The 25,314-nt window shown below is 44.1% G+C and overlaps 1 protein-coding gene across 8 annotated transcripts in view; it reads right to left on the bottom strand.

Annotated features, from left to right (window-relative positions):
- bicra (BRD4 interacting chromatin remodeling complex associated protein) overlaps window positions 1-21,512 on the bottom strand; it is an 87,094-nt gene extending 65,582 nt beyond the window's left edge. For 7 of the 8 annotated variants that reach the window (XR_005039434.1, XR_005039435.1, XM_036962171.1 and 4 more), the window contains exons 1-5: window positions 21,389-21,512; window positions 18,741-18,786; window positions 3,899-3,944; window positions 2,755-2,820; window positions 27-1,931 (exon numbers count right to left, since the gene is read on the bottom strand). Coding sequence is in view for 6 of the 8 variants with exons in the window: in XM_036962171.1 (XP_036818066.1) it covers window positions 27-1,931; window positions 2,755-2,820; window positions 3,899-3,944; window positions 18,741-18,786; window positions 21,389-21,509 (2,184 nt within the window). In the remaining 2 variants the exon portion in view is untranslated. The remainder of the gene's footprint in view (window positions 1-26; window positions 1,932-2,754; window positions 2,821-3,898; window positions 3,945-18,740; window positions 18,787-21,388) is intronic. The other variant, XM_036962173.1, reaches the window with a different exon arrangement.
- Between the last annotated feature and the right edge of the window lie 3,802 nt (window positions 21,513-25,314).

The raw sequence follows: 25,314 nt of genomic DNA, 5'->3' as shown, positions 1-25,314 counted from the left end.
TGAGGTAGAAGCTGGGCCATACTGACCTGCTGGAGAAACATCTGGAGGTGTTCCTGGCTGAGGATCATGCTGGAGCCCTGTGGCCCTGTGAAGAGCACCCTGCTCCCGGGGCTGTGTTGCTGCTGGGCTGACGTGGAGGACACAGATAAGGATGGAGATAAGGAGGGGACAGAGACAGCCACAGAGACAGAGGGCCCAGCCTGCATAGAAAGGATGGAGGAGTGCTGGGGGGGTTGTCCAGGATGGGCTGCCTGGTCTGTACAGCTCCCACTCTCCCCAGGCTGGCCCTGTGCCATGGCAGCTGCCCCGCCCATCCCACTGCTGGGAACGCCCCCCGGCTGCGGTTGCAGAGCGGGCTGCAGGCTGACAGCAGGACTCACCCCCTCCACCTGGCTCAGCATGGCCAGGGAGTTCTGCAGGGGCATGCCCTGGATCACCGTGTGGGCCTGGTGGCCCGTGACCGGGTGGGTCTGGCTCTGGGAGAGGGTAACAGGCATCTGGAAAAGCTGATGTCCCACACCCATCTGACCCGGCTGCAGCTGGATGTGGCCCTGAGACATCAGCACCTGGCCCAGGTTGATGTTCTGGTGCTGAGCCAGGATCTGATTGGCTATCAGTTGGCCCCCAGGCCCCTGGGAGGTGATGATGTGGCCCCCAGGGTGCTGCGTGAGGATCTGACCCCCGGCTAGCTGCTGTGGCAGGAGGAACTGGTGGTTCTGGCCCCCCAGCATGATGCTGCCGGGCTGGTTGAGCAGGTGGACACTGAGAGCTTTCCCAGAGGGGTGGTGGGCTGTCTGCTGTTTGAACAGAGCCTGTTGGGGAAGCCCTGCCTGGGAGGTCAGGACCACGTTGGCGCCAGGCTTGCCTGTCAGGAAGGCTACATTCTGGGCAGCGGAGACAGGGACATGCTGCACCCCTAGAGCCTTGTTGGCTTCATTCTGGAAGGCGTGTGGCTGGGCCTGCTGCTGCTTAAACAGTTTGGGCTGGATGGCTGCGCCACCCTGAGGGGGTTTGGGTTGGATGGGGGTCGGAGTTCGCTGGACGATCAAGTTCTGCATGATCTGTCCTTGGGGATGGTTCTGCCCATGTTGTGCCAGTCCGGGGCTACTGAACCCAACCAAGGTTCCTGTGGTACCGCACACCGCTGGTCCGTTTAAAGCAGGAGGTCCCAGAGTGGCTTTTCCCCCTTGGATCAGAAGTCCTCCTCCAAGTCCACCCTGCCCACCTGCCCCCTGTGCCTCGGGGCCAGGCTGGTGCAGCTGGTATCCTCCCATACCCTTGGCCAGGATGGACTGTCCTGATTGGTTCATAGTCATCACAGTGGGCTGGCCCATCACCTGTATCTGCCCCAGTCCCAGCCCCAGGTGTCCTGACTGACAGCCGTTAGGTAGGGCCTGGAGGGAGGCGATTGGCTGAAGGGTGACGTTACCCAGGCCTGCCACCTGCTGCATGAAAGGCTGCATACTGATGGCCTGGGCCTTGTTCATGACCTGGGGCCCAAACTCCAGGCCCTGTTGGGCCAGCACCGAGCCCAGCATGTCAGCTGTGGCCTGGGGAGGGGTGGCGGAGGAGCCTGGAGCTCCAGGGAAGATGGGGAGCCCCACCCCCGCAGCGGTCCCTCCAGACCCAGTCAGGCTGTCTGTACAGGGCAGGGTCTGGACCACCTGAGTCAGACCTGGCATGGTGAGGTCGAAGGAGCCCAGGTCCAGCTCTGCCTCGGCCTCCTGCAGGCTCTGCTCTGTAATGTTCGCCTCCGCCAGGCTCTGCTGCAGGATGTCGCATGGCTCCATCGCGTTGCTACCGTCGTCGCCCGGCGACCCGTCCAGGATGACATCATCTTCCAGGAAGTCCAGGTCCACGCTGACCCGGGGCAGGCCTTGCTGCTCATTGGACGACAGCTGGACTGGGGGTGGGACCTCTGGAACGTGGCACTATGAAGGAGAGAGAAGGAAGAACAGTGAAGCGTTGTGATGGAGGACGAGAGGAGAGGAGAGGAGAGGAGAGGAGAGGAGAGGAGAGGAGAGCTGAGGAGAGGAGAGCTGAGGAGAGGAGAGCTGAGGAGAGGAGAGCTGAGGAGAGGAGAGCTGAGGAGAGGAGAGCAGAGGAGAGCTGAGGAGAGGAGAGCTGAGGAGAGGAGAGCTGAGGAGAGGAGAGCTGAGGAGAGGAGAGCAGAGCTGAGGAGAGCAGAGCTGAGGAGAGGAGAGCTGAGGAGAGGAGAGCTGAGGAGAGGAGAGCTGAGGAGAGGAGAGCTGAGGAGAGGAGAGCTGAGGAGAGGAGAGCTGAGGAGAGGAGAGCTGAGGAGAGCTGAGGAGAGAAGAGGAGAGCTGAGGAGAGGAGAGCTGAGGAGAGGAGAGCTGAGGAGAGGAGAGCTGAGGAGAGGAGAGCTGAGGAGAGGAGAGCTGAGGAGAGGAGAGCTGAGGAGAGGAGAGCTGAGGAGAGGAGAGCTGAGGAGAGATGAGGAGAGATGAGGAGAGATGAGGAGAGATGAGGAGAGATGGGAAGGAATGGGTTAAACTGAGCAGGCCTGAGATCAGCCTGGACAGGCCTCACACGTGGAGATGTTGACCAGACAGGCCCCCCAGACAGGACCCTTAGACCCCCACAGTGTCATGGCTCCTACCAACCAGCCCAGGGCCATCAGAGCTTGGTGTGTGTGGATGTGTGTTACTGGCAGGGTGGGGGAGAGATGCATGCTACATATATGAATGGAGACAGGAGGGTCAGAGGTCAGAGTGGGGAAGAGCCATTACTCACCCCAACAGAAGAGAAGAACGAGCTGGAGGGGTCGTTAGAGCCATCCAAAAGGTCGTCAGTGTCCAGCTACAGACAGACACGACAGACGCAGACAGGATAGGACAGAACGACAGACAGAATAGGCCGGAGGGAGGTCACACCACATGGACAGCCAAAAAATGCAGGGAGAGCGAGACAGACAGGGAGAGCGAGACAGACAGGGAGAGCGAGACAGACAAACAAACCCACCAATGACCCGGAATTGAGGAGGGGCAGCAAAGTGGTTTAAAGGTGGGAGGGAGGGAGGGAGGGAAGCGAAGCAGAAGAGGGCTAGTGTTAGACTAGTACTGGTCATCGTGGATTAATCAGGTGACAAGGCAGGGTTGAAATCACACAGACCGACCACACAGACCAGACACACGGATCCACCATGCAGACCATACACACAGACCGACCACACAGACCGACCACACAGACCAGACACACGGATCCACCATACAGACCAGACACACAGACCAGACACACGGATCCACCATACAGACCAGACACACAGACCGACCACACAGACCAGACACACGGATCCACCATACAGACCAGACACACAGACCAGACACACAGACCGACCACACAGACCAAACACACGGACCCACCATACAGACCAGACACACGGATCCACCACGCAGACCAGACACACGGATCCACCACGCAGACCAGACACACGGATCCACCATACAGACCAGACACACAGACCGACCACACAGACCGACCACACAGACCAGACACACGGACCCACCATACAGACCAGACACACAGATCCACCATACAGACCAGACACAAAGCAAGAAACCATAAGCAGTAGCAGAGCCATGGACGCAGAAACCCCGTTGGAGGGACGGGGAGGTGTGTGTGTGTGTGTGTGTGTGTGTGTGTGTGTGTGTGTGTGTGTGGTAGCCAGTGCACGTGTTGACCTCAATGTGTCACTGACGCTACGGCCCAAGAGAAGTAGCCTGTTCTGTTAGCTGATATCTGGTGCTTGGAAGTCAACCACACCCATCCTCATTGTCAAATCAACTGCTATGAAACACAATCCAGCTACCTCCTTAGCTTTGGTAAGTACAATAGAAGCATCATAACCATCCATGCAGGTCAATTAGCAGCCACGTACATGTATCTCTGATCCATGAAGAAAATCGTTGAGTGCTTCTGGGTCACTGTGGAGAGAGGAACATCGGTCAGACAGGCAGGCAGGTAGTCATTGAGGTCACGTCTATTTCTCTGTCCCAGTATCCACACTTACTACCTAGTAGAGTTGAGCCATTATCCAGATGTTCACATCGTCATTACCATCCTTCTCTCATCCTGGGATTTACGCTATTACTGCCGAAATTCACAAGGGGGCGCTAAAACAACCCACCCACATTTATTATCAGAACGCTAACCCAAATTTTTTTTAAAGGGTGAGAGGCACAAAATTGGCACAAGTACTAACGAAATTTCCACAGAGGCTGCTAGCAAAATATGCTAATGAGCGCTAAAATGAAAATAAACGAATTACAAAAAGACACCTATAACTTGAGCTGGATTGCCTATATTAGGTAGTAGCTAACAAAATGTACAAGGACAAATTGGTGAGTTTCGACATTTACAAGAGAAATATGAACGAGAGGGATTGTACAAATGGCCTGCACGTCTGAAGGAAGAACAGTAGTGGATCTGGAACAGCATGTGTACCTGCTGTGTCTGTGTGGAGTCTGGAGTCGCAAGGGCAACGGGCCTGTCTGCTCGGGCAGAGAACGAAGAGGAGAAAATACGCAAGGAAATCAAGATCGCAGTGGCAGCTGTACAGATAATTCATCCAAAGTCCTAGGACTTCTCAAAACACAAACAGAAATCTATCACTTTATGTATGATGCACCGGAGGACGGCTCATTATAATGTCTGGAACGGAGCGAATGGAACGGCGTGGAAACCGTGTTTGATGTATTTGATACCGTTCTGCTCCAGCCATTACCGCGAGCACATCCTCCCTAATTAAAAGGTGCCACCAACCTCCTGTGATTCGATGCCCCCGTCTCCTTATTAATTAAGCTACCTACTGAGATAACTAGCAAGTTAGTTACACACCTGGATTTACGCATTCTCCCGTTGAGCCATTTACAAAACAAAAAACAACAACAAAAACACGTGACTGGCTCAACGGTTCTGGGGAACTACGGTGAGCTCCATAATGTCAAATAATGTGACAGGTGAAATGAAGATCTTTATCTCCTAACGCACAAGTGGACTGCAGGTATTTACGTTAAAAGCTAGCTACATATATTCAAATTTATTAAAAAACTTCAAAGAAATTGTTTTAACATTAAGTAGGCAAGATAGTTTTTTTCGAAAGCTCGTCACTTGTGTCCCCCCCCCCCTCCAAAAAAAGGTATGTAAAACAATTTTTACCTTATTGTATGATGCAAAGAACCACTTTACAAAATAAAAATCCATTACCATACTTTTTAACATAGAGAATCAAACAAAATGGAGGCAACACTCTGGCCATTGGCTTCTCTCCATATTCAAGCCCGTCTCAAAAAACAACACTGCCCCTTTAAGTTTATCCTGGAGGATGGTTGGCCACCCTTGGTAGCCTATCAAAACATTACAATTACAACTAAATAACACACTTGGTAGCCAAACTAAATAACACACTTGGTAGCCAAACTAAATAACACACTTGGTAGCCAAACTAAATAACACACTTGGTAGCCAAACTAAATAACACCCTTGGTAGCCAAACTAAATAACACACTTGGTAGCCAAACTAAATAACACACTTGGTAGCCAAACTAAATAACACACTTGGTAGCCAAACTAAATAACACACTTGGTAGCCAAAGCGCGAATGTTCCAAAATGAAATTAGAGGATAAACACAAAAGGCCACCACAGGCACAAGCTGTTTCATGTGACAGAGATGAAAATATGAATTAGAAATGAAGCGAGGAGATCTGAAAGACGCATCAATCAGACCAGGATTAATAAAACCAGGAGTATGCCTTTGGCAAACATGAGAGAAATGCTGGTTTCAACGGCATGTTAGGTTTTTATGAAATAATTCCCTCAACATTTCTATGGCCGTATTTTAGCGAGGATAGTTTGAAACCAAGACAGACATGCTTCATAAAATTACATAAAACATCCCAGGTTTTAAACGATTAACTTTATGGTTAAATTGCTTCCAAATACTGACGGCCTCCGCTCTGATTCAAGGTGGGTGATGTGAAGTAGGCACGGCCCTTCACTCTTGGGTCTTGTGACCATTTCATCAGAACCAGAGCCTCGCTTATGTCCACATAATTAAGTCTGTAGATGTTAAAATGGTAATTATTTGTCATTATTATACATTAGTCAAACATGACTGGAGCTTAGCCTGCCTTTAGCCTGGCTTATTCCACATTTTGTTGTGTTACAGCCCAAATATTTTGTTGTGTTACAGCCCCCCCCCCCTCCATCTACACACAATACCCCATAATGACAAAGTGAAAACAGGTTTAGACATTTTTTGGCAAATTTATTGTAAATGAAATACAGAAATCTCTTTTCCATAAAGTATTCGTACCAGAGTCAATACTTTGTAGAAGCTTTGGCCGAGATTACAGCTGAGCGTCCGAGTAAGTCTCTAAGAGCTTTCTTTCCACATGAGGATTGTGCAACATTAGCTCATTATCATTTTACAACATTTTTCACAATGGTTGTCGATCATTGCTAGACAACAATTTTCAGGTTTTCAAGTAGATTTTAAGTCCAAACTGTAACTCTGCAACTCTGAGAACATTCTTCTTGATAAGCAACACCAGCATAAATTTGGCCTTGTGTTATGTTGTTGTCCTGCTGGAAGGTGCTGGAAGGTTAATTATCCTCTTCCGGCGTCTGGTGGAAAGCAGGTTTCTCTCTAGGATTTTGCCTGTGCTTAACTCATTAAACGCAGTCATTTCATACCCTTTCGGGTTTTTGTTCTGGAAAAACTCCCCAGTTCTTAACTGACTTGAAAACAGTTTAACGGCTGTGATTGTTTTCAACATTGTAGTTACTCCATAATACTAACCTAAATGACAGAGTGAAAAGAAGGAAGCCAGTACAGAACAACACTATTCCTAAACGTGCATCCGGTTTGCAACAAGGCACTGAAGAAATACTGGAAAACAATTAACGTTTTTGTCTTGAATACAAAACGTTATGTTTGGGGAAAATCCAATAAAACACATTACAAAAGTACCACTTTCCATGTTTTCAAGCATAGTGGTGGCTGCATCATGTTATGGGTATGCTTGTAATTGTTAAGGACTGGAGAGTTTATCAGAACAAAAATAAAAAAGAAACAGAATAATAATTTCAATAAATTAGCAGTCATGTCTAAAAACATTTCACTGTGTCATTATGGGATGTATAGTGTATATATGTGTATAGGGTGAGAAATCCATTTTGAATTTAGTCAATTTAACACAACAAAAAGTGGAAGAGGTCAAAGGGTATGAATACATCCTGAAGGCACTGCCAATGGCGGTGAGCTTTACACCACTCCGGCCGACGCTTGGCGTTGCGCATGGTGATCTTAGGCTTGTGTGCGGCCGCTCGGCCACGGAAACTCATTTTCACGAAGCTCCCGACGAACAGTTCTGGTGCCGACGTTGCTTCAAGAGGCAGTTTGGAACTCGGTAACAGGGCCAATGTTTGACATCGAAATCAAAACGTCAAAATGGGTTGAAACAGAAAAATATAAAGGATATTTATGCAGTTCCTTGTGTATTTAGATACATTTAGATTGTATACTTAGAGGTATATATATATATATATATATCCATTACTACACCAACACAAAAACATAGGACTATAACATGTTGGACGGGGCTCATACAGATATATTGGCAAGTGAAATTCAATGACTTTCAGCAACTTTTTTTAAGCACTTAAATGGTCATTTCGAAAGACCTCAATGTTATATAATTGTATAATTTATATAATAGTTGTACATATAGGGCTTCACATATATGGTGTTGTGTTGCGCAACACCCTAAAATTGAAGTGGCTGGAGAGGGGGGGGGGGGGGGACGAAAGTGGGGACATCTCTCTCAAAAAAACAAAGGCAACAGGAGAACTTATAAATTGGCTAGAATAATCACAAGGACATTTCAAACTCCAAATTCAACGAGCGGGGATGCAAACTGGTGAGGCCCCACCGAAAAAAGGTGACCGTTTCTTGTGTTGCACTGAAAGATGCTAAATAAATCCCTGCTAGGGAGAAAGGCAGGTTTTAACTAATTAAACAACACAGAATATGATCTACATCATCAGTCTCTGTGTGTATTTTTTTTTAATTTTTAAACAAACAAAGAAACGTAAGGAAATCAATCGAATGTTATTTGTTGCTTTAGACTTTACTGCAAATGACACTCAAGTCCTGCAACAAAACAATCCACTAATATTGCAGTTAGCCACGACAGCCTTTATAATAGAACGCTTCTGACCACACACACATTTAAATTATATTGCATTTTGGGGGGGGGGGGGGGGGGGGGACATCTTAAAGTTGAAATAGAATGAAACAAGGCTATTCTATTGTTGCTCTGTTATAGTGGCCACTACAGACATCGATCAAGTGCACAAAGTTACATAAAATAACGTTCAGTCAGGAGAAAAACATGTAATAAAACCCCCCCCCCACCTCACACGTGTTACTGTCAAGTTCAACACAACAAAAACACCTCTCTTTGGGCTACACTGCACACTAACACACTGCACACTAACACACCGCACACTAACACACTGCACGCTAACACACTGCACGCTAACACACTGCACGCTAACACACTGCACGCTAACACACTGCACGCTAACACACTGCACGCTAACACACTGCACGCTAACACACTGCACGCTAACACACTAACACACTGCACGCTAACACACTGCACGCTAACACACTGCACGCTAACACACTGCACGCTAACACACTGCACACTAACACACTAACACACTGCACGCTAACACACTGCACGCTAACACACTGCACGCTAACACACTGCACGCTAACACACTGCACGCTAACACACTGCACGCTAACACACTGCACGCTAACACACTGCACGCTAACACACTGCACGCTAACACACTGCACGCTAACACACTGCACGCTAACACACTGCGCGCTAACACACTGCGCGCTAACACACTGCGCGCTAACACACTGCACACTAATACACTGCACACTAACACACTGCACACTAACACACTGCACACTAACACACCGCACACTAACACACCGCACACTAACACACCGCACACTAACACACCAACACACTAACACACCAGCACACTGCACACTAACACACTGCACACTAACACACTGCACACTAACACACTGCACACTAACACACTGCACACTAACACACTGCACACTAACACACTGCACACTAACACACTGCACACTAACACACTGCACACTAACACACTGCACACTAACACACCGCACACTAACACACCGCACACTAACACACCGCACACTAACACACCGCACACTAACACACCGCACACTAACACACTGCACACTAACACACTGCACACTAACACACTGCACACTAACACACTGCACACTAACACACTGCACACTAACACACCGCACACTAACACACCGCACACTAACACACTGCACACTAACACACTGCCACACTGCACACTGCCACACTGCACACTAACACACCGCACACTAACACACTGCACACTAACACACTGCACACTAACACACCGCACACTAACACACCGCACACTAACACACTAACACACTAACACACTAACACACTGCACACTAACACACTGCACGCTAACACACTGCACGCTAACACACTGCACGCTAACACACTGCACGCTAACACACCGCACACTAACACACCGCACACTAACACACCGCACACTAACACACCGCACACTAACACACCGCACACTAACACACCGCACACTAACACACACTAACACACTGCACACTAACACACTGCACACTAACACACTGCACACTAACACACTGCACACTAACACACTGCACACTAACACACTGCACACTAACACACTGCACACTAACACACTGCACACTAACACACTGCACACTAACACACTGCACACTAACACACTGCACACTAACACACCGCACACTAACACACCGCACACTAACACACTGCACACTAACACACTAACACACTAACACACTGCACACTAACACACTGCACACTAACACACCGCACACTAACACACCGCACACTAACACACACTAACACACTGCACACTAATACACTGCACACTAACACACTGCACACTAACACACTGCACACTAACACACTGCACACTAACACACTGCACGCTAACACACTGCACGCTAACACACTGCACGCTAACACACTGCACGCTAACACACTGCACGCTAACACACCGCACACTAACACACCGCACACTAACACACTAACACACTGCACACTAACACACTAACACACTGCACACTAACACACTAACACACTAACACACTAACACACCGCACACTAACACACCGCACACTAACACACCGCACACTAACACACCGCACACTAACACACCGCACACTAACACACTACACACTGCACACTAACACACTGCACACTAACACACTAACACACTGCACACTAACACACTAACACACTGCACACTAACACACTAACACACTAACACACTGCACACTAACACACCGCACACTAACACACCGCACACTAACACACCGCACACTAACACACCGCACACTAACACACCGCACACTAACACACCGCACACTAACACACTGCACACTAACACACTGCACACTAACACACTGCACACTAACACACCGCACACTAACACACCGCACACTAACACACTGCACACTAACACACTAACACACTGCACACTAACACACTGCACACTAACACACCGCACACTAACACACCGCACACTAACACACACTAACACACTGCACACTAATACACTGCACACTAACACACTGCACACTAACACACTGCACACTAACACACTGCACACTAACACACTGCACACTAACACACTGCACACTAACACACTGCACACTAACACACTGCACACTAACACACTGCACACTAACACACTGCACGCTAACACACCGCACACTAACACACCGCACACTAACACACTAACACACTGCACACTAACACACTAACACACTAACACACTAACACACTGCACACTAACACACCGCACACTAACACACCGCACACTAACACACCGCACACTAACACACCGCACACTAACACACTGCACACTAACACACTGCACACTAACACACCGCACACTAACACACTGCACACTAACACACTGCACACTAACACACTAACACACTGCACAATCGAGAGCATCCTGTCGGGCTGTATCACCGCCTGGTATGGCAACTGCTCCGCCCACAATCGTAAGGCTCTCCAGAGGGTAGTGAGGTCTGCACAATGCATCACCGGGGGCAAACTACCTGCCCTCCAGGACACCTACACCACCCGATGTCACAGGAAGGCCATAAAGATCATCAAGGACAACAACCACCCGAGCCGCTGCCTGTTCACCCCGCTATCATCCAGAAGGCGAGGTCAGTACAGGTGCATCAAAGCTGGGACCGATAGACTGAAAAACAGCACCACTAACATTGAGTGGCTGCTGCCAACACACTGACACTGACTCAACTCCAGCCACTTTAATAATGGGAATTGATGGGAAATGATGTAAATATATCACTAGCCACTTTAAACAATGCTACCTTATATAATGTTACTTACCCTACATTATTCATCTCATATGCATACGTATATACTGTACTCTATATCATCTACTGTATCCTTATGTAATACATGTATCACTAGCCACTTTAACTATGCCACTTTGTTTACATACTCATCTCATATGTATATACTGTACTCGATACCATCTACTGCATCTTGCCTATGCTGCTCTGTACCATCACTCATTTATATATCTTTATGTACATATTCTTTATCCCCTTACACTGTGTATAAGACAGTAGTTGTGGAATTGTTAGTTAGATTACTTGTTGGTTATTACTGCATTGTCGGAACTAGAAGCACAAGCATTTCGCTACACTCGCATTAACATCTGCTAACCATGTGTATGTGACAAATAAACTTTGATTTGATTTGATTAACACACTGCACACTAACACACTGCACACTAACACACTGCACACTAACACACTGCACACTAACACACTGCACACTAACACACTGCACACTAACACACTGCACACTAACACACTGCACACTAACACACTGCACACTAACACACATTAACACACACTGCACACCAACACACTGCACGCTAACACACTAACACACTGCACGCTAACACACTGCACGCTAACACACTGCACACTAACACACTGCACATTAACACACTGCACATTAACACACTGCACACTAACACACTGCACACTAACACACTGCACACTAACACACTGCACACTAACACACATTAACACACACTGCACACAAATACACTGCACACTCACACTAACACACTGCACACTAACACACTGCACACTAACACACTGCACACTAACACACTGCACACTAACACACTAACACACTGCACACTGCACACTAACACACTGCACACTAACACACTGCACACTAACACACTGCACACTAACACACTGCACACTAACACACTGGACACTAACACACTGGACACTAACACACTGCACACTAACACTAACACACTAACACACTGCACACTAACACACTGCACACTAACACACTGCACACTAACACACTGCACACTAACACACTGCACACTAACACACTGCACACTTTCTGCCATGAGGACATCTGTTCTACAAAGTCCCAGCAGAGCAGGAGACCCTTCGTTGGTATAATTGATCTCTTTGTCTTTCAGGCACACCTGGCACACCCCTTTTCATCCACTGTATTGAAAGAGGGAAAGTGTGTGGTGTTCCTTTCACCTCTATAGCGGCATCCCGTTTAAGTCAGGCCCAGCTTCAGCTACGCTTGATCCCTGAATCCACTTGTTTAACAAGCAACACCTCATTTTTTCACCTAATTCTCTCATTCTGAAAATTAACCACATGCTGTAGAGGGAAAACATGAGTTCACAGACAGTTTGTTAGCTAGTTAACATTTCACACAGATTGCCAGGGTCCAGTAAGCAACTAATGTGTTATAACTTCAGGAACTGTGTTGTGCCTAAATTCTTCCCCCCTGCCCAAATTTGGCATAGCCATTTGACTCTAGCCACAAAATGTAAGAAAATTAGAGAGGGGGGGGGGCATTTTCTTGCCTGCCGAAATCCCCCCCCCCCCCTTCTAATTCCCTTAATTTTGTGGCTAGAGTCAAATACTTTCTGTGGCACACACTACTGGAGCTACAAGCATTATTCTGACGTGTGCCAGGCCTTGCAGTCCCAAAATAGAAGGGGGGGGGGGGGTAATTATTGTGTGTTATATTAAACAGAGGGAGTGAAATACAGGCAAGCAATAAACATTTCACAACAACTACTAGTTGAATGAGACATGGGAGAGATTATGAATTTTGGCAAAGAGATCTAATAAACTTGAAACAAATAGCCAAACCCTAAAACTGCAGACATTACTAGCGCCTACCCGATGATCAATAAAAGGAATTAAACGCAGCCTAACGTGATCATTGACAGCTGCCTTGAAGGATACAAATACAAATTGTTTCCTGCTACTAAGATCAGTGATATGTATGTTAAACGGAGCAGAAACAACTAGCAAGCAAGTTGCGGCAATGAAGAATTGAGTGTGTTCACGCGATGGGGGGGGGGGGTGGCACAACAAGGCAAGGGGTCTTATACAGTACCAGTTAATACTATAGCCCGTTGGTTACCACCGTTAGCTTATCTGATGTTGTAACATTAACTAGCTGGCTGTCTGACTTTATTAACCAGCTAATTGTCAAACAAACTCAATGATTTGATCAGTTAAATTGGCTAATGTTGCCCAACATGTCTCTGGTTAGCTAACGGGAGAATTCGATCCAGCTACTATAGCAAGATTACTTAACAATGCTAACAAATACTTGTTCCACCACACTTTCTCCCTCATCTCAAACTTTCCAAAAAGCCAGTTGTTTTTCCGGTTACAGCTCATGAAGTAGGCTTCATCACCTTCTTACCCCGGTCAGGCTTCTCGCCTACCTCGTCGTTATCGTTCAGGGGACGCGCTGCTGTAAATTAAATGACAAACTGTTGTCTTTTTGATGCTGTAATGAGTAAATTGGTTGTCTCTTCTCTCTTCAGTCTCCTGCTGCATTCTGTTAATATGGGAACGATTGGCTGAGCCTTGGATTACAGCCAGTATTGCTGCAAATGCACATCGCTCGCTCGCTTACAAACGCGCATCACTCGCTCGCTTACAAACGCGCATCACTCGCTCGCTTACAAACGCGCATCACTCGTTCGCTTACAGCCAGTAGTGATCCACAGGCCCACACACAAAAAAAACATTTTAATCGGACCTACACTATTCCCCGTAGGTAACCTATTTTGTTAATTAAAAACGTCAAATTTCGCCTAAAGGTGACTAGTTTGTATTTCTGAAGTAGGCTACTTCAAGCCCCTTGGTACTGTTGAAAATCGCTGGGAAACCAAAATGTATTTGTCATGATATTTCATTACCAGATCATACTGTGAAGCCCGCTAGGCTGTCATTCGTTGTCATTGTATACAGAATAATTCATATGAATAGTGTTGGGTGTTGCGCAATAGTGTATCCTAAATAATTGCGCACAGTAGGCTCGGTGTCCAATCCGAGGCGCAAAAACATATGAAAGTATTACATTGACGCTTTCTCTGTTAAATCTAACGAGACCCTGCTGTAAATGAAGCAGACAGCAACAGATAATCAACATCAAGTCACTAGGTACGTCTTCACCGCATAACAAATAAGACAGCAACATTTTCATGGATATTCCTCTCTGATACTTTTTTTTGGTTCACATGGGCTGTTAGTGCATCCAACGCAACATCATCTTTTCATCACTTGACTTGGGCTGTTAGTGCATCCAACGCAACATCATCTTTTCATCACTTGACTTGGGCTGTTAGTGCATCCGACGCAACATCATCTTTTCATCACTTGACTTGGGCTGTTAGTGCATCCAACGCAACATCATTTTTTCATCACTTGACTTTTTTTTTTATCCTTAAAATGGATCAGATGATGTGTGAATACATCACAACTTAATTAAAAACAGCTCGACATCAAATCGTATTTGTCACATGTGCGGAATACAAGTGTAGACCGTACCGTGAAATGCTTACTTACAAGGCCTTAAACAACAAGGCAAACAAGGCAGTTCAATAAATAGAGTTAAGAAAATATTTACTAAAAAGACTAAAGTAAAAAAAATTATAGAAAGTAACAATAAAATAACAATAATGAGGCTATATACAGGGTGTTACGGTACAGAGTCAATGTGGAGGCTATATACAGGGTGTTACGGTACAGAGTCAATGTGGAGGCTATATACAGGGTGTTACGGTACAGAGTCAATGTGGAGACTATATACAGGGGGTACCGGTACAGAGTCAATGTGGAGGCTATATACAGGGGGTACCGGTACCGAGTCAATGTGGAGGCTATATACAGGGGGTACCGGTACAGAGTCAATGTGGAGGCTATATACAGGGGGTACCGGTACAGAGTCAATGTGGAGGCTATATACAGGGGGTACCGGTACCGAGTCAATGTGGAGGCTATATACAGGGGGTACCGGTACAGAGTCAATGTGGAGGCTATATACAGGGGGTACCGGTACAGAGTCAATGTGGAGGCTATATACAGGGGGTACCGGTACAGAGTCAATGTGGAGACTATATACAGGGGGTACCGGTACAGAGTCAATGTGGAGGCTATATACAGGGTGTTACGGTACAGAGTCAATGTGGAGACTATATACAGGGTGTTACGGTACAGAGTCAATGTGGAGGCTATATACAGGGTGTACCAGTACAGAGTCAATGTGGAGGCTATATACAGGGGGTACCGGTACAGAGTCAATGTGGAGACTATATACAGGGGGTACCGGTACAGAGTCAATGTGGAGGCTATACAGTGCCTTGCGAAAGTATTCGGCCCCCTTGAACTTTGCGACCTTTTGCCACATTTCAGACTTCAAACAAAGATATAAAACTGTATTCTTTTGTGAAGAATCAACAACAAGTGGGACACAATCATGAAGTGGAACGACATTTATTGGATATTTCAAACTTTTTTAACAAATCAAAAACTGAAAAATTGGGCGTGCAAAATTATTCAGCCCCCTTAAGTTAATACTTTGTAGCGCCACCTTTTGCTGCGATTACAGCTGTAAGTCGCTTGGGGTATGTCTCTATTATTTTGCACATCGAGAGAATGACATTTTTTCCCATTCCTCCTTGCAAAACAGCTCGAGCTCAGTGAGGTTGGATGGAGAGCATTTGTGAACAGCAGTTTTCAGTTCTTTCCACAGATTCTCGATTGGATTCAGGTCTGGACTTTGACTTGGCCATTCTAACACCTGGATATGTTTATTTTTGAACCATTCCATTGTAGATTTTGCTTTATGTTTTGGATCATTGTCTTGTTGGAAGACAAATCTCCGTCCCAGTCTCAGGTCTTTTGGATTCGATGTCTAATTTAACGGATTCATCTATGATATAAGGACAACTTTCACTGCCATAAATACAAGGACAGAAAAGTAAATGTTCTACATCACAACATTTTGGGCAAATCTGTCAAGAAACCAACCACGATAAGCATAGATTTTTAAATCAACTCGTGAATTGTATTGTACTAATATACTAGAGGTCGACCGATTAATCGGAATTGATTGATATTTTTGGACACCGATTTGGCCGATAATTTAACCTTTATTTAACTAGGGAAAGTCAGTTAAGAACACATTCTTATTTTCAATGACGGCCTAGGAACAGTGGGGTTAACTGGTCTAGGAACAGTGGGTTAACTGGTCTAGGAACAGTGGGATAACTGCCTTGTTCAGGGGCAGAAAGACAGATTTGTACCTTGTCAGCCCGGGGATTCAATCTTGCAACCTTACAGTTAAACTTGTCCAACGCTCTAACCACCTGCCTCTCATTACACTCCACGAGGAGCCTGCCTGTTACGCGAATGCAGTAAGCCAAGGTAAGTTGCTAGCTAGCATTAAACTTATCTTATAAAAAACAATCAATCATAATCACTAGTTAACTACACATGGTTGATGATATTACTAGTTTATCTAGCGTGTCCTGCGTTGCATATAATCGATGCTGTGCATATCGTTGCTCCAATGTGTACCCAACCATAAACATCAATGCCTTTCTTAAAATCAATACACAGAAGTATATATTTTTAAACCTGCATATTTAGCTAAAAGAAATCCAGGTTAGCAGGCAATATTAACCAGGTGAAATTGTGTCATTTCTCTTGCGTTCATTGCACGCAGTGTATATGCAACAGTTTGGGCCGCCTAATTTGCCAGAATTTTACGTAATTATGACATAACATTGAAGGTGGTACAATGTAACAGGAATATTTAGACTTATGGATGCCACCCGTTAGATAAAATACGGAACGGTTCTGTATTTCACTGAAAGAATAAACGTCTTGTTTTCGAGATGATAGTTTCCGGATTCGACCATATTAATGACCAAAGGCTCGTATTTCTGTGTGTTTTTATGTTATAATTAAGTCTATGATTTGATAGAGCAGTCTGACTGAGCGGTGGTAGGCACCAGCAGGCTCGTAAGCATTCATTCAAACAGCACTTTCGTGCGTTTGCCTGCAGCTGTTTATGACTTCAAGCCTATCAACTCCAGAGATGAGGCTTGTGTAACCGATGTGAAATGGCTACCTAGTTAGCGGGGAGCGCGCTAATACCGTTTCAAACATCACTCGCTCTGAGACTTGGAGTGGTTGTTCCCCTTGCTCTGCACGGGTAACGCTGCTTCAAGGGTGGCTGTTGTCGTTGTGTTCCTGGTTCGAGCCCAGGGAGGAGCGAAGAGAGGGATGGAAGCTATACTGTTACACTGGCAATACTAAAGTGCCTATTAGAACACCCAATAGTCAAAGGTTAATGAAATACAAACGGTATAGAGGGAAATAGTCCTATAATTCCTATAATAACTACAACCTAAAACTTCTTAACTGGGAATATTGAAGACTCATGTTAAAAGGAAACACCAGCTTTCATATGTTCTCATGTTCTGAGCAAGGAACTTAAACGTTAGCTTTCTTACATGGCACATATTGCACTTTTACTTTCTTCTCCAACACTTTGTTTTTGCATTATTTAAACCAAATTGAACATGTTTCATTTTATTTGAGGCTAAATTTATTTTATTGATGTATTATATTAAGTTAAAATAAGTGTTCATTCAGTATTGTTGTAATTGTCATTATTACAAATAAATGTGTTTAAAAATCCGCCGATTAATCATTATCGGCTTTTTTTTTTGGGGTCCTCCAATAATCGGTATCGGTTTTGAAAAATCATAATCGGTCGACCTCTAGAATATACCCATGTTCCCCCATATATCTTAATGCAATTACAGGAAAATAACTGGCAGATTATTATCAATGATCTATCAACAGCTGTAACAAGTTGTCCATAGATTGAAATATAATTTCCACTGTTAGTCTCTACGATCTGAGTAATGGATATGGTCATCTGTTTTACTTGACAGGCGTTAATGTCGAACCCTGTGACGATATTGAAAACAACAACATCCTGTGGCTATTTTAGAAATACACCCCCCCCCCCACCCCCTTAGGTATAGGGGTAGTATACCTGCCCAAGCCTACAACATAGACTAAACCAATGTCTTGGTCAGGTATACTAGATGTTGTGAACAGTGGATAGTAGAATATAAATCAATAGTTTGACGAGGATGAATAGCGTGGATATATGAACTCACCAAATGACATCTAGCAGGCACCTGCCATCTTCATCGTCCATGTCAACTGAAAACACATTAAACACCCCCCCCCCCCCCCCAATAATATTTAGTTCAATACATCAATCATTGCATTCACCACTCCAGTATAAACAGAGGGGGGGGGGGGGGGGGGGGTAGGCTATAGTGGTAGGCTATATCAAACAAAGCTTGTGCAATCCTTTTGGTAAACCAATATACTATCAACAAGGTGTAGCCTATATTTGGGATACAAAGATACTAGCAACGATGCAAACAAAGACTAACTGCATCATTATTGCATGAATATTCATTTCTAACGTGCGTCTCTTTAAAGGGGCTTTATAAGTTCCCAGAATCCAACCATCCAGGAAGTGCTGTGAGGAGGTTCTCTGTGTAATTGTCCTTCCAACTTGGCTACGGTGACAGTCTGATAACCGTTTTTTAGGGGGAAGTTGTTTTTATTTTTCTACATTTTCTGTTCGATATATATATAAAAAAAAAAGACTTCCACCGAGGTCCTAGGATACAGTATATGTTAGTCACAAGGTTCAAAAACCTAAACAAAGCATTGCGATACCACGATACTTCCATTTCCCCCCCAAAAAAATAAAACGTCACCAAAATGATGCCAGCGCGTTGATGTGTCCGGAAGGCTTTCATTGTTGTGATTCTGAATGGTCAGATATCTAGCAACAATGACAAGAAGCTGTCAAGTGGCGAGTTGTAGGTGGTTCTTGATACCACGTCTTGTTTTGACTGATGTCATGTCTATGCTAATGTGGCTCAAATTCGCTAGCAAGCTAACCAACAACTAACAATGTATTTGAGACGAGCGCAAATGTATGTATATTTTTATAAACATTTCGAGACTGAATTGAGTTTAAGTGTTGTCTGTTTTGCCCCACAGTTGCATAGGGGTTGGGGCAAAACAGATGGGGTTGGCTTAGGTTGTTAACATGGAAACTAGATTTTGTCTCCAATGTTTATTGAAAACATAATTAAAGTGGCACAATGTGCACTTGCCTCTCAAATACATCGTTACAGTTGGTTGACGTTTGCTTACTAACAAATATTAGCATAAACGTGACATCAGTCAAAACACCTCGTGGTATCAAGAACAAGATCAAACGAGCTACATACGATTCGTCACAGATCTGAGCAGAACAGAGCTATGTTGTTTTCGCCACACTAAAACCACCAGAGAACAACCAGGTTGAAATATAGATAGGGACAGGATTTTTTTTTTTTTTTTTACAAAACTTTCCAGATTTATTTAACTGGTCTCGCCCAGAAGGTCAGGACTAATGACATACATAGCCTATTGATGATCAGTGATCTGAAATCTTAATTGATGCTCTTGAATTAGTTATCTTGCTATTACACCCCCCCCACCCCCCAAAAAATGTGAGCATTACAATAAAACAGTTATTTTTGTAGGCCAATTTAAGCATGCATACAACATAACACCTCTGCTTGAATATCACCACGATCTGATCACAATAAAATGTGATACCCTTTCCTTGAGCAAATCACCTTCTGGGTTAAAAACGCGCGTTTTTCACTCACTCGGTTATCATTCAATGTTCAGATTTATTTAAATTGTATTATATATATATATATATATTATATTATTATTCTTCTCTCTACGTGTGTATATATATATATATATATATATACACACACGTAGAGAGAAGAATAATAGCTATAGTCAGAGAGGCCGATTGTTCATGTTACCAGTAAACAGTACGGAGATGTTGCTGAAACCAGCTATGTTTTAAATCTCTCTGCTCGTATCATCTCGACATAAACTAGTAGATTCTGAGATCAGAGGCGGAGACGAGCAGCAGCGGACTTGCGCCGAGAAAAAAAAAACCCACTTAGATATATATATATATATATATATATATATAGAGAGAGAGAGGACAAATCTCCATTTGCCGCTCTCCATAATGTTGGTTGGTAGCTAAAGCGGTCGTAGCCATTGCACAGCCAGCAGGGCAGAGAGGAAGAGCGGTGCGCAGCATATGAATGGGAGGGACACTGCGAGCGGCTGGCTAGTTTAGGTGCTTTCACTTAACGTTGTATGCCTCCAATGTAGTGACACGATCATATCATTGTTTTTGCCCTGTTGTTACTGGGTTTCCTCTAAAACAATTCGCGTGTTCGTTTGATGTCTATTTGTCTGAATCTGCTAGCTATTTTTGAACCTTTTGATGCATAGCTTTCATTTCGTTAGCATTAGCTGCTAAGTAGCTAACATTCTATCAACATTCTGGTGTTAACAGATTCAGACATTTGACAAGTAAAAACATCACAAGAGGGTGTACTATCGAAACACTTGTAATGCACGGTAGCGTTGCATCCTAGCTTTCCCGATGCATTATTTTGTTTGCCTTAATAAAATGCAATTGCGTAAGCCAGCTCTCCTTGCAAGCAAAATATGAGTTAATGTTGGAATACTCTTGGACCAGGGGGTATTTGCTTGGGAATTCGTTGGAAAATGAAAGGGTTTGTCTCGCCGTACAGGACTACGGCGTTTAGATCAAGGCAGATGCGAGGTTTGCAATCCGCTTGCAGTACGCAAATGTTGCAGCTTTAATATAGTTATTCAGATTAATAGAGAAATTGCTACATTGTAACAAACTCACCCGAGACGATAGAGGTGCAGGCAGCGCGGGGTCTCCGGGACAGCCTCGCACGGGCTTCCATACAGGACCCGGATACAGGCAGGAAACAGAGGACCGTTGAGTTCGCCTGCTCAAAAATCATTGTTTTGTGTGCATTCATTCAATAGAAAAAAATCCCTCAACCTTTCATGAACCCTGAGCGCCAGTTTATCGATCATAGTAAAACAGCCAATGTTCCAGTTTAGGCAAGTTAAAAATGTTAGTTTAGGTCTAAAATGATTTCTCTGTCATACAGATGAGTATATGGTTGCAAACCTTTATTTTACTGTCAATAAACAAAACATATTTAAACAGTGTGCAGTTTTGTAATAGCTTTAAGTGTATATTCACTGTTAGAAACTAATAGAGACATTATCACTTGTATTTTCCATCATAATTCAACTGGGTTACGGTTATGCTATTAGCATTTTATGTCTGAGATTGTGGTAATAACCAATCCACGTCTCAAGGCTTAAACGTCCTTCTTTAACCTGTCTTCTCCCCTTCATCTTCAGCTGCAGGACGAGTTTTTTTTATTCAGCGGATGGTCAGGGTCACGAACATAACTACAAATCATTTGTAGACTGCAAATTGAATGCAAGAAGCCCAAACATATATAATATTTGACTAAACACCTAATCATTTCAAACCTTGTTTACATTTGTATACAATCACGTGTCTCTATTATGCGTGAGAATACTAGGGAACAGATTTGTAAAAATGAAAATAACTTGGGAGTTGATTTTCTTAAGTTTGTCCGGTGTTTTTTGTCCAAACATGAAAATAAATAAATGTTTTTTTTTTTGCTCCGGTTGGAGAACACTGACCTACATTGAAGTGGACTTAACAAGTGATCATAGCTTTCACCTGGTCAGTCCATGTCATGGAAAGAGCAGATGTTTTTAATGTTTTGTCCATAGCATTAAAATACCAGTAGGTATGTGTCCTGAAGTAAATACACAGGCGATCCACCTCTGCCTCAGAGCTGCATTAGTGACAAAGCTATTTTATTTGTGATTAAATATATCTTGTTATATGATTGGCCAATATCAACAAAAAAATGTTTTTAAATAAAAAAAAATTTTAAAAAAGAGGGCATGATCAGTTCAAATGATGACTACAAAAATATGTGTGTTTAGGTCATTTCCCTCCAGCATACAGGGAAAGTGATTGGCAGTTTTAAAGAGCTATTTTTCCTAGGGGCGTGGTTTGGGTTGTTGTTTACACTCAGTGATTGGTTGAATTTGAATGAGGACTCGAGATCGTTTGTCCATTTGGGTGTGGTTACAGAAAGCTCTTCTAGCTGATTTTGACACTACATTCTAATCGTATATTAATGAAAATGTACACACTTTGGCCTTTTCATAAAAATCGTTCACCCATGGTGTTGAATGAAACACGTAATTTGTGAATGCAGCATGCATTTAGAGGACATTTAGAATATCCGACCACTGGCACGTGGCCAACTCTGAGAAAGGTCATATCACTCAGCATACTATTACGAGCAAAGGTATTTTGCAAGCTACTTCCTTGACATCTATGCATGTTTAACCATCAGTGGTGAGCCGTCCTTCAGGGGGTTGCCTGTTTTTGTATGTTACTTTGGCATTAATACGTGTTACATATCAGTTTGCAAACAATGCAAAAAAATATATATAATTCACTGAGTTAATAAAGCCGCATACAAACATGGTCTCTTTTTTGCTTGATTGAGTAAGGCAGCTCCAAAATGCAGGTGTTTCAGCCCAGCTCAGTGCTTTCTGTGGTGGTTTGGGCAGCCAGTGGAAAATACGGAGCGTAGGGGTTGGTCGCCGTGATTGGCTCTGTGCTCTGTCACTCATGGGGACACTACGCCAACGCACAATTTAAGGGTAGAGCTCAAAAATTGTGCTGCCATAGAGTTACATTAGAAGTGCCCGTCCAAGAAGGCTCAAGGTCATTGGCCACAGATAAAATTACATCAAATCGCATTATATCTACCGTAGCTTTGATTAGACTGATTATGTCAACATCATACTTTCAAAATCTTAGCTAGCAAGCTATAATAATAATTCATATGAAGAGAAATAATGAAGAGAAATTATAGATAAAATGTATCGGTGCTCATCGGCCATTGGACATAAACATTACACAACAAGTTGGAAATCGCAAATTCAACAATGAGTGGTTTGGAAGTAATCAGTGGTTAACTGCAAGCATTGCAAGGCTCACTAGCCTGCTATTCAATGGAGTGGGTGTGTGGTGTGTGGTACCAATTCTGTGTGTTTTTTCCAAGCTTGTTTTTTCCAAACTTAAAATTATGAACATTCAACATTGGCCATGCTGTCAATCCAGCATGATTTCTGCCGTGCTCCAAACAACTGTTAACTTGGAACTGAGAAATCTGACTTCAGTGAGTTCAAGACAACTGGGAACTCTGGAGAAAACTGAGCTCCGACTGGTAAAATACGTTTTGAATGGTCATCCAACTCGGAATTTAAATATTGGGAATTCTGGTCTCTTTCTAGAGCTACGGCCTGAAGATCTATGACATCATCATGATTCAACCTTGTTTTTTTTTCAGAGTTCCAGAGAATGACAGACTTTGATGACAAATTATGACGACAAAATTTGCCCACAAAGGACCGCCACTCCACCGTCCTGTTCAAGTGAGCACAGCACAACAAGGTGAGTCCAAAAATGTCTTGTATGCTGCTGCATAAATTATGTAATATACCAGGGAGATATGTAAACTGTAGCTAAGAAAATAATACTAAGTGTATGTTGTGTAGTAAGCTGATAGTAGCCCATGTGCCTCACCCTAACAATTTGGTCTATTTCCCCTCTTATTTTCACCTGTAGCCTATAACCTGTTTTAGAGAAATGTAATCATTGAATATTGTAAGAGCTTTAATTGTCTGCTTATATGACCCCTTTATTTATCCTACGGTTCTGACTTGGTGTACAGGGAGAACACTGTAAGAACGGCCCATGTTTTAAATTTTGTCGCTGTACATTTCAAAAGTGCTGAATAAATAGTTATATTGACTATGTCCATCTTAGCTCGCTCATTTGCGTCTTAATTGAAATTACGGATCGCCTCTTATCCGTTTGTCGTCCCCTTATGCCATAGTTTGTACATCTCAATTGTCAGTAGAAAACAAATTTATTTAAGCACGTCAGCCATATCAGCTATGTTTTTTTACATGTCAGTAAATGAGGCTGAATTAACTGTTTCGCTTCCAGACAAGGCTCCACTGATAGCCAGGTGTAGCAGTGGTAAGGTGTTGGGACTCTGCTGTTGGGACAGCTTTATGTTGGCCCAAACAGTTTGTGGTCACAGTTTGTCACCTATATAATGCAATTCATGTATTGTTTAGTGTTGTGTTGTGTAGTGACTTTGCTGGCATGCATCCCCCAATTTTTGTTTGTGCCGATTTTAGCAAGATGCACTTGCTAAAATCGGCACTGTTAACCAAGCATTTAGAAATTTACGGTTCTGAATTTAACATACACAGATGATGTCCTCAACTCTTCTGCACCTCTATTTTACATACATTCTCCACTAGAGGGCACAAACCGATTGATTTCAGCAGCATTTTCAAGGACAGGTAGTAAATCATATTATCCAGACCAGAGCCTTCATGCCTGTTATCAGCAGCTCCGTGCTACAGCAGTTATATCAATTTGAGAAACACTCTTTTCATGCCACTTTTGTTAGTTTTCGTAGCAGGTTAAGGAGAACTTACGTAGCAGGTTAGGAAAAACGGTTTGGGTTTAGCGATAATGCTCTCCTTACCTGCTACGAAAATCACTTAGTATCGGATTCGCGTGAAATAAGTGTATCACATATCAATAGCATTATGTGGTCCTGCCCACAATCTGCTTCTGGAAGCAATACAAAGCAACTGGATAATTGTGTAGCTAAC

Source organism: Oncorhynchus mykiss, chromosome 24 (genome assembly GCF_013265735.2).
Source record: "Oncorhynchus mykiss isolate Arlee chromosome 24, USDA_OmykA_1.1, whole genome shotgun sequence".
In the NCBI taxonomy this organism is placed as follows: Eukaryota; Metazoa; Chordata; class Actinopteri; order Salmoniformes; family Salmonidae; genus Oncorhynchus; species Oncorhynchus mykiss.
The sequence above is the reverse complement of the archived record's forward strand: the minus strand, read 5'-3'. Positions and strand labels throughout refer to the sequence as shown.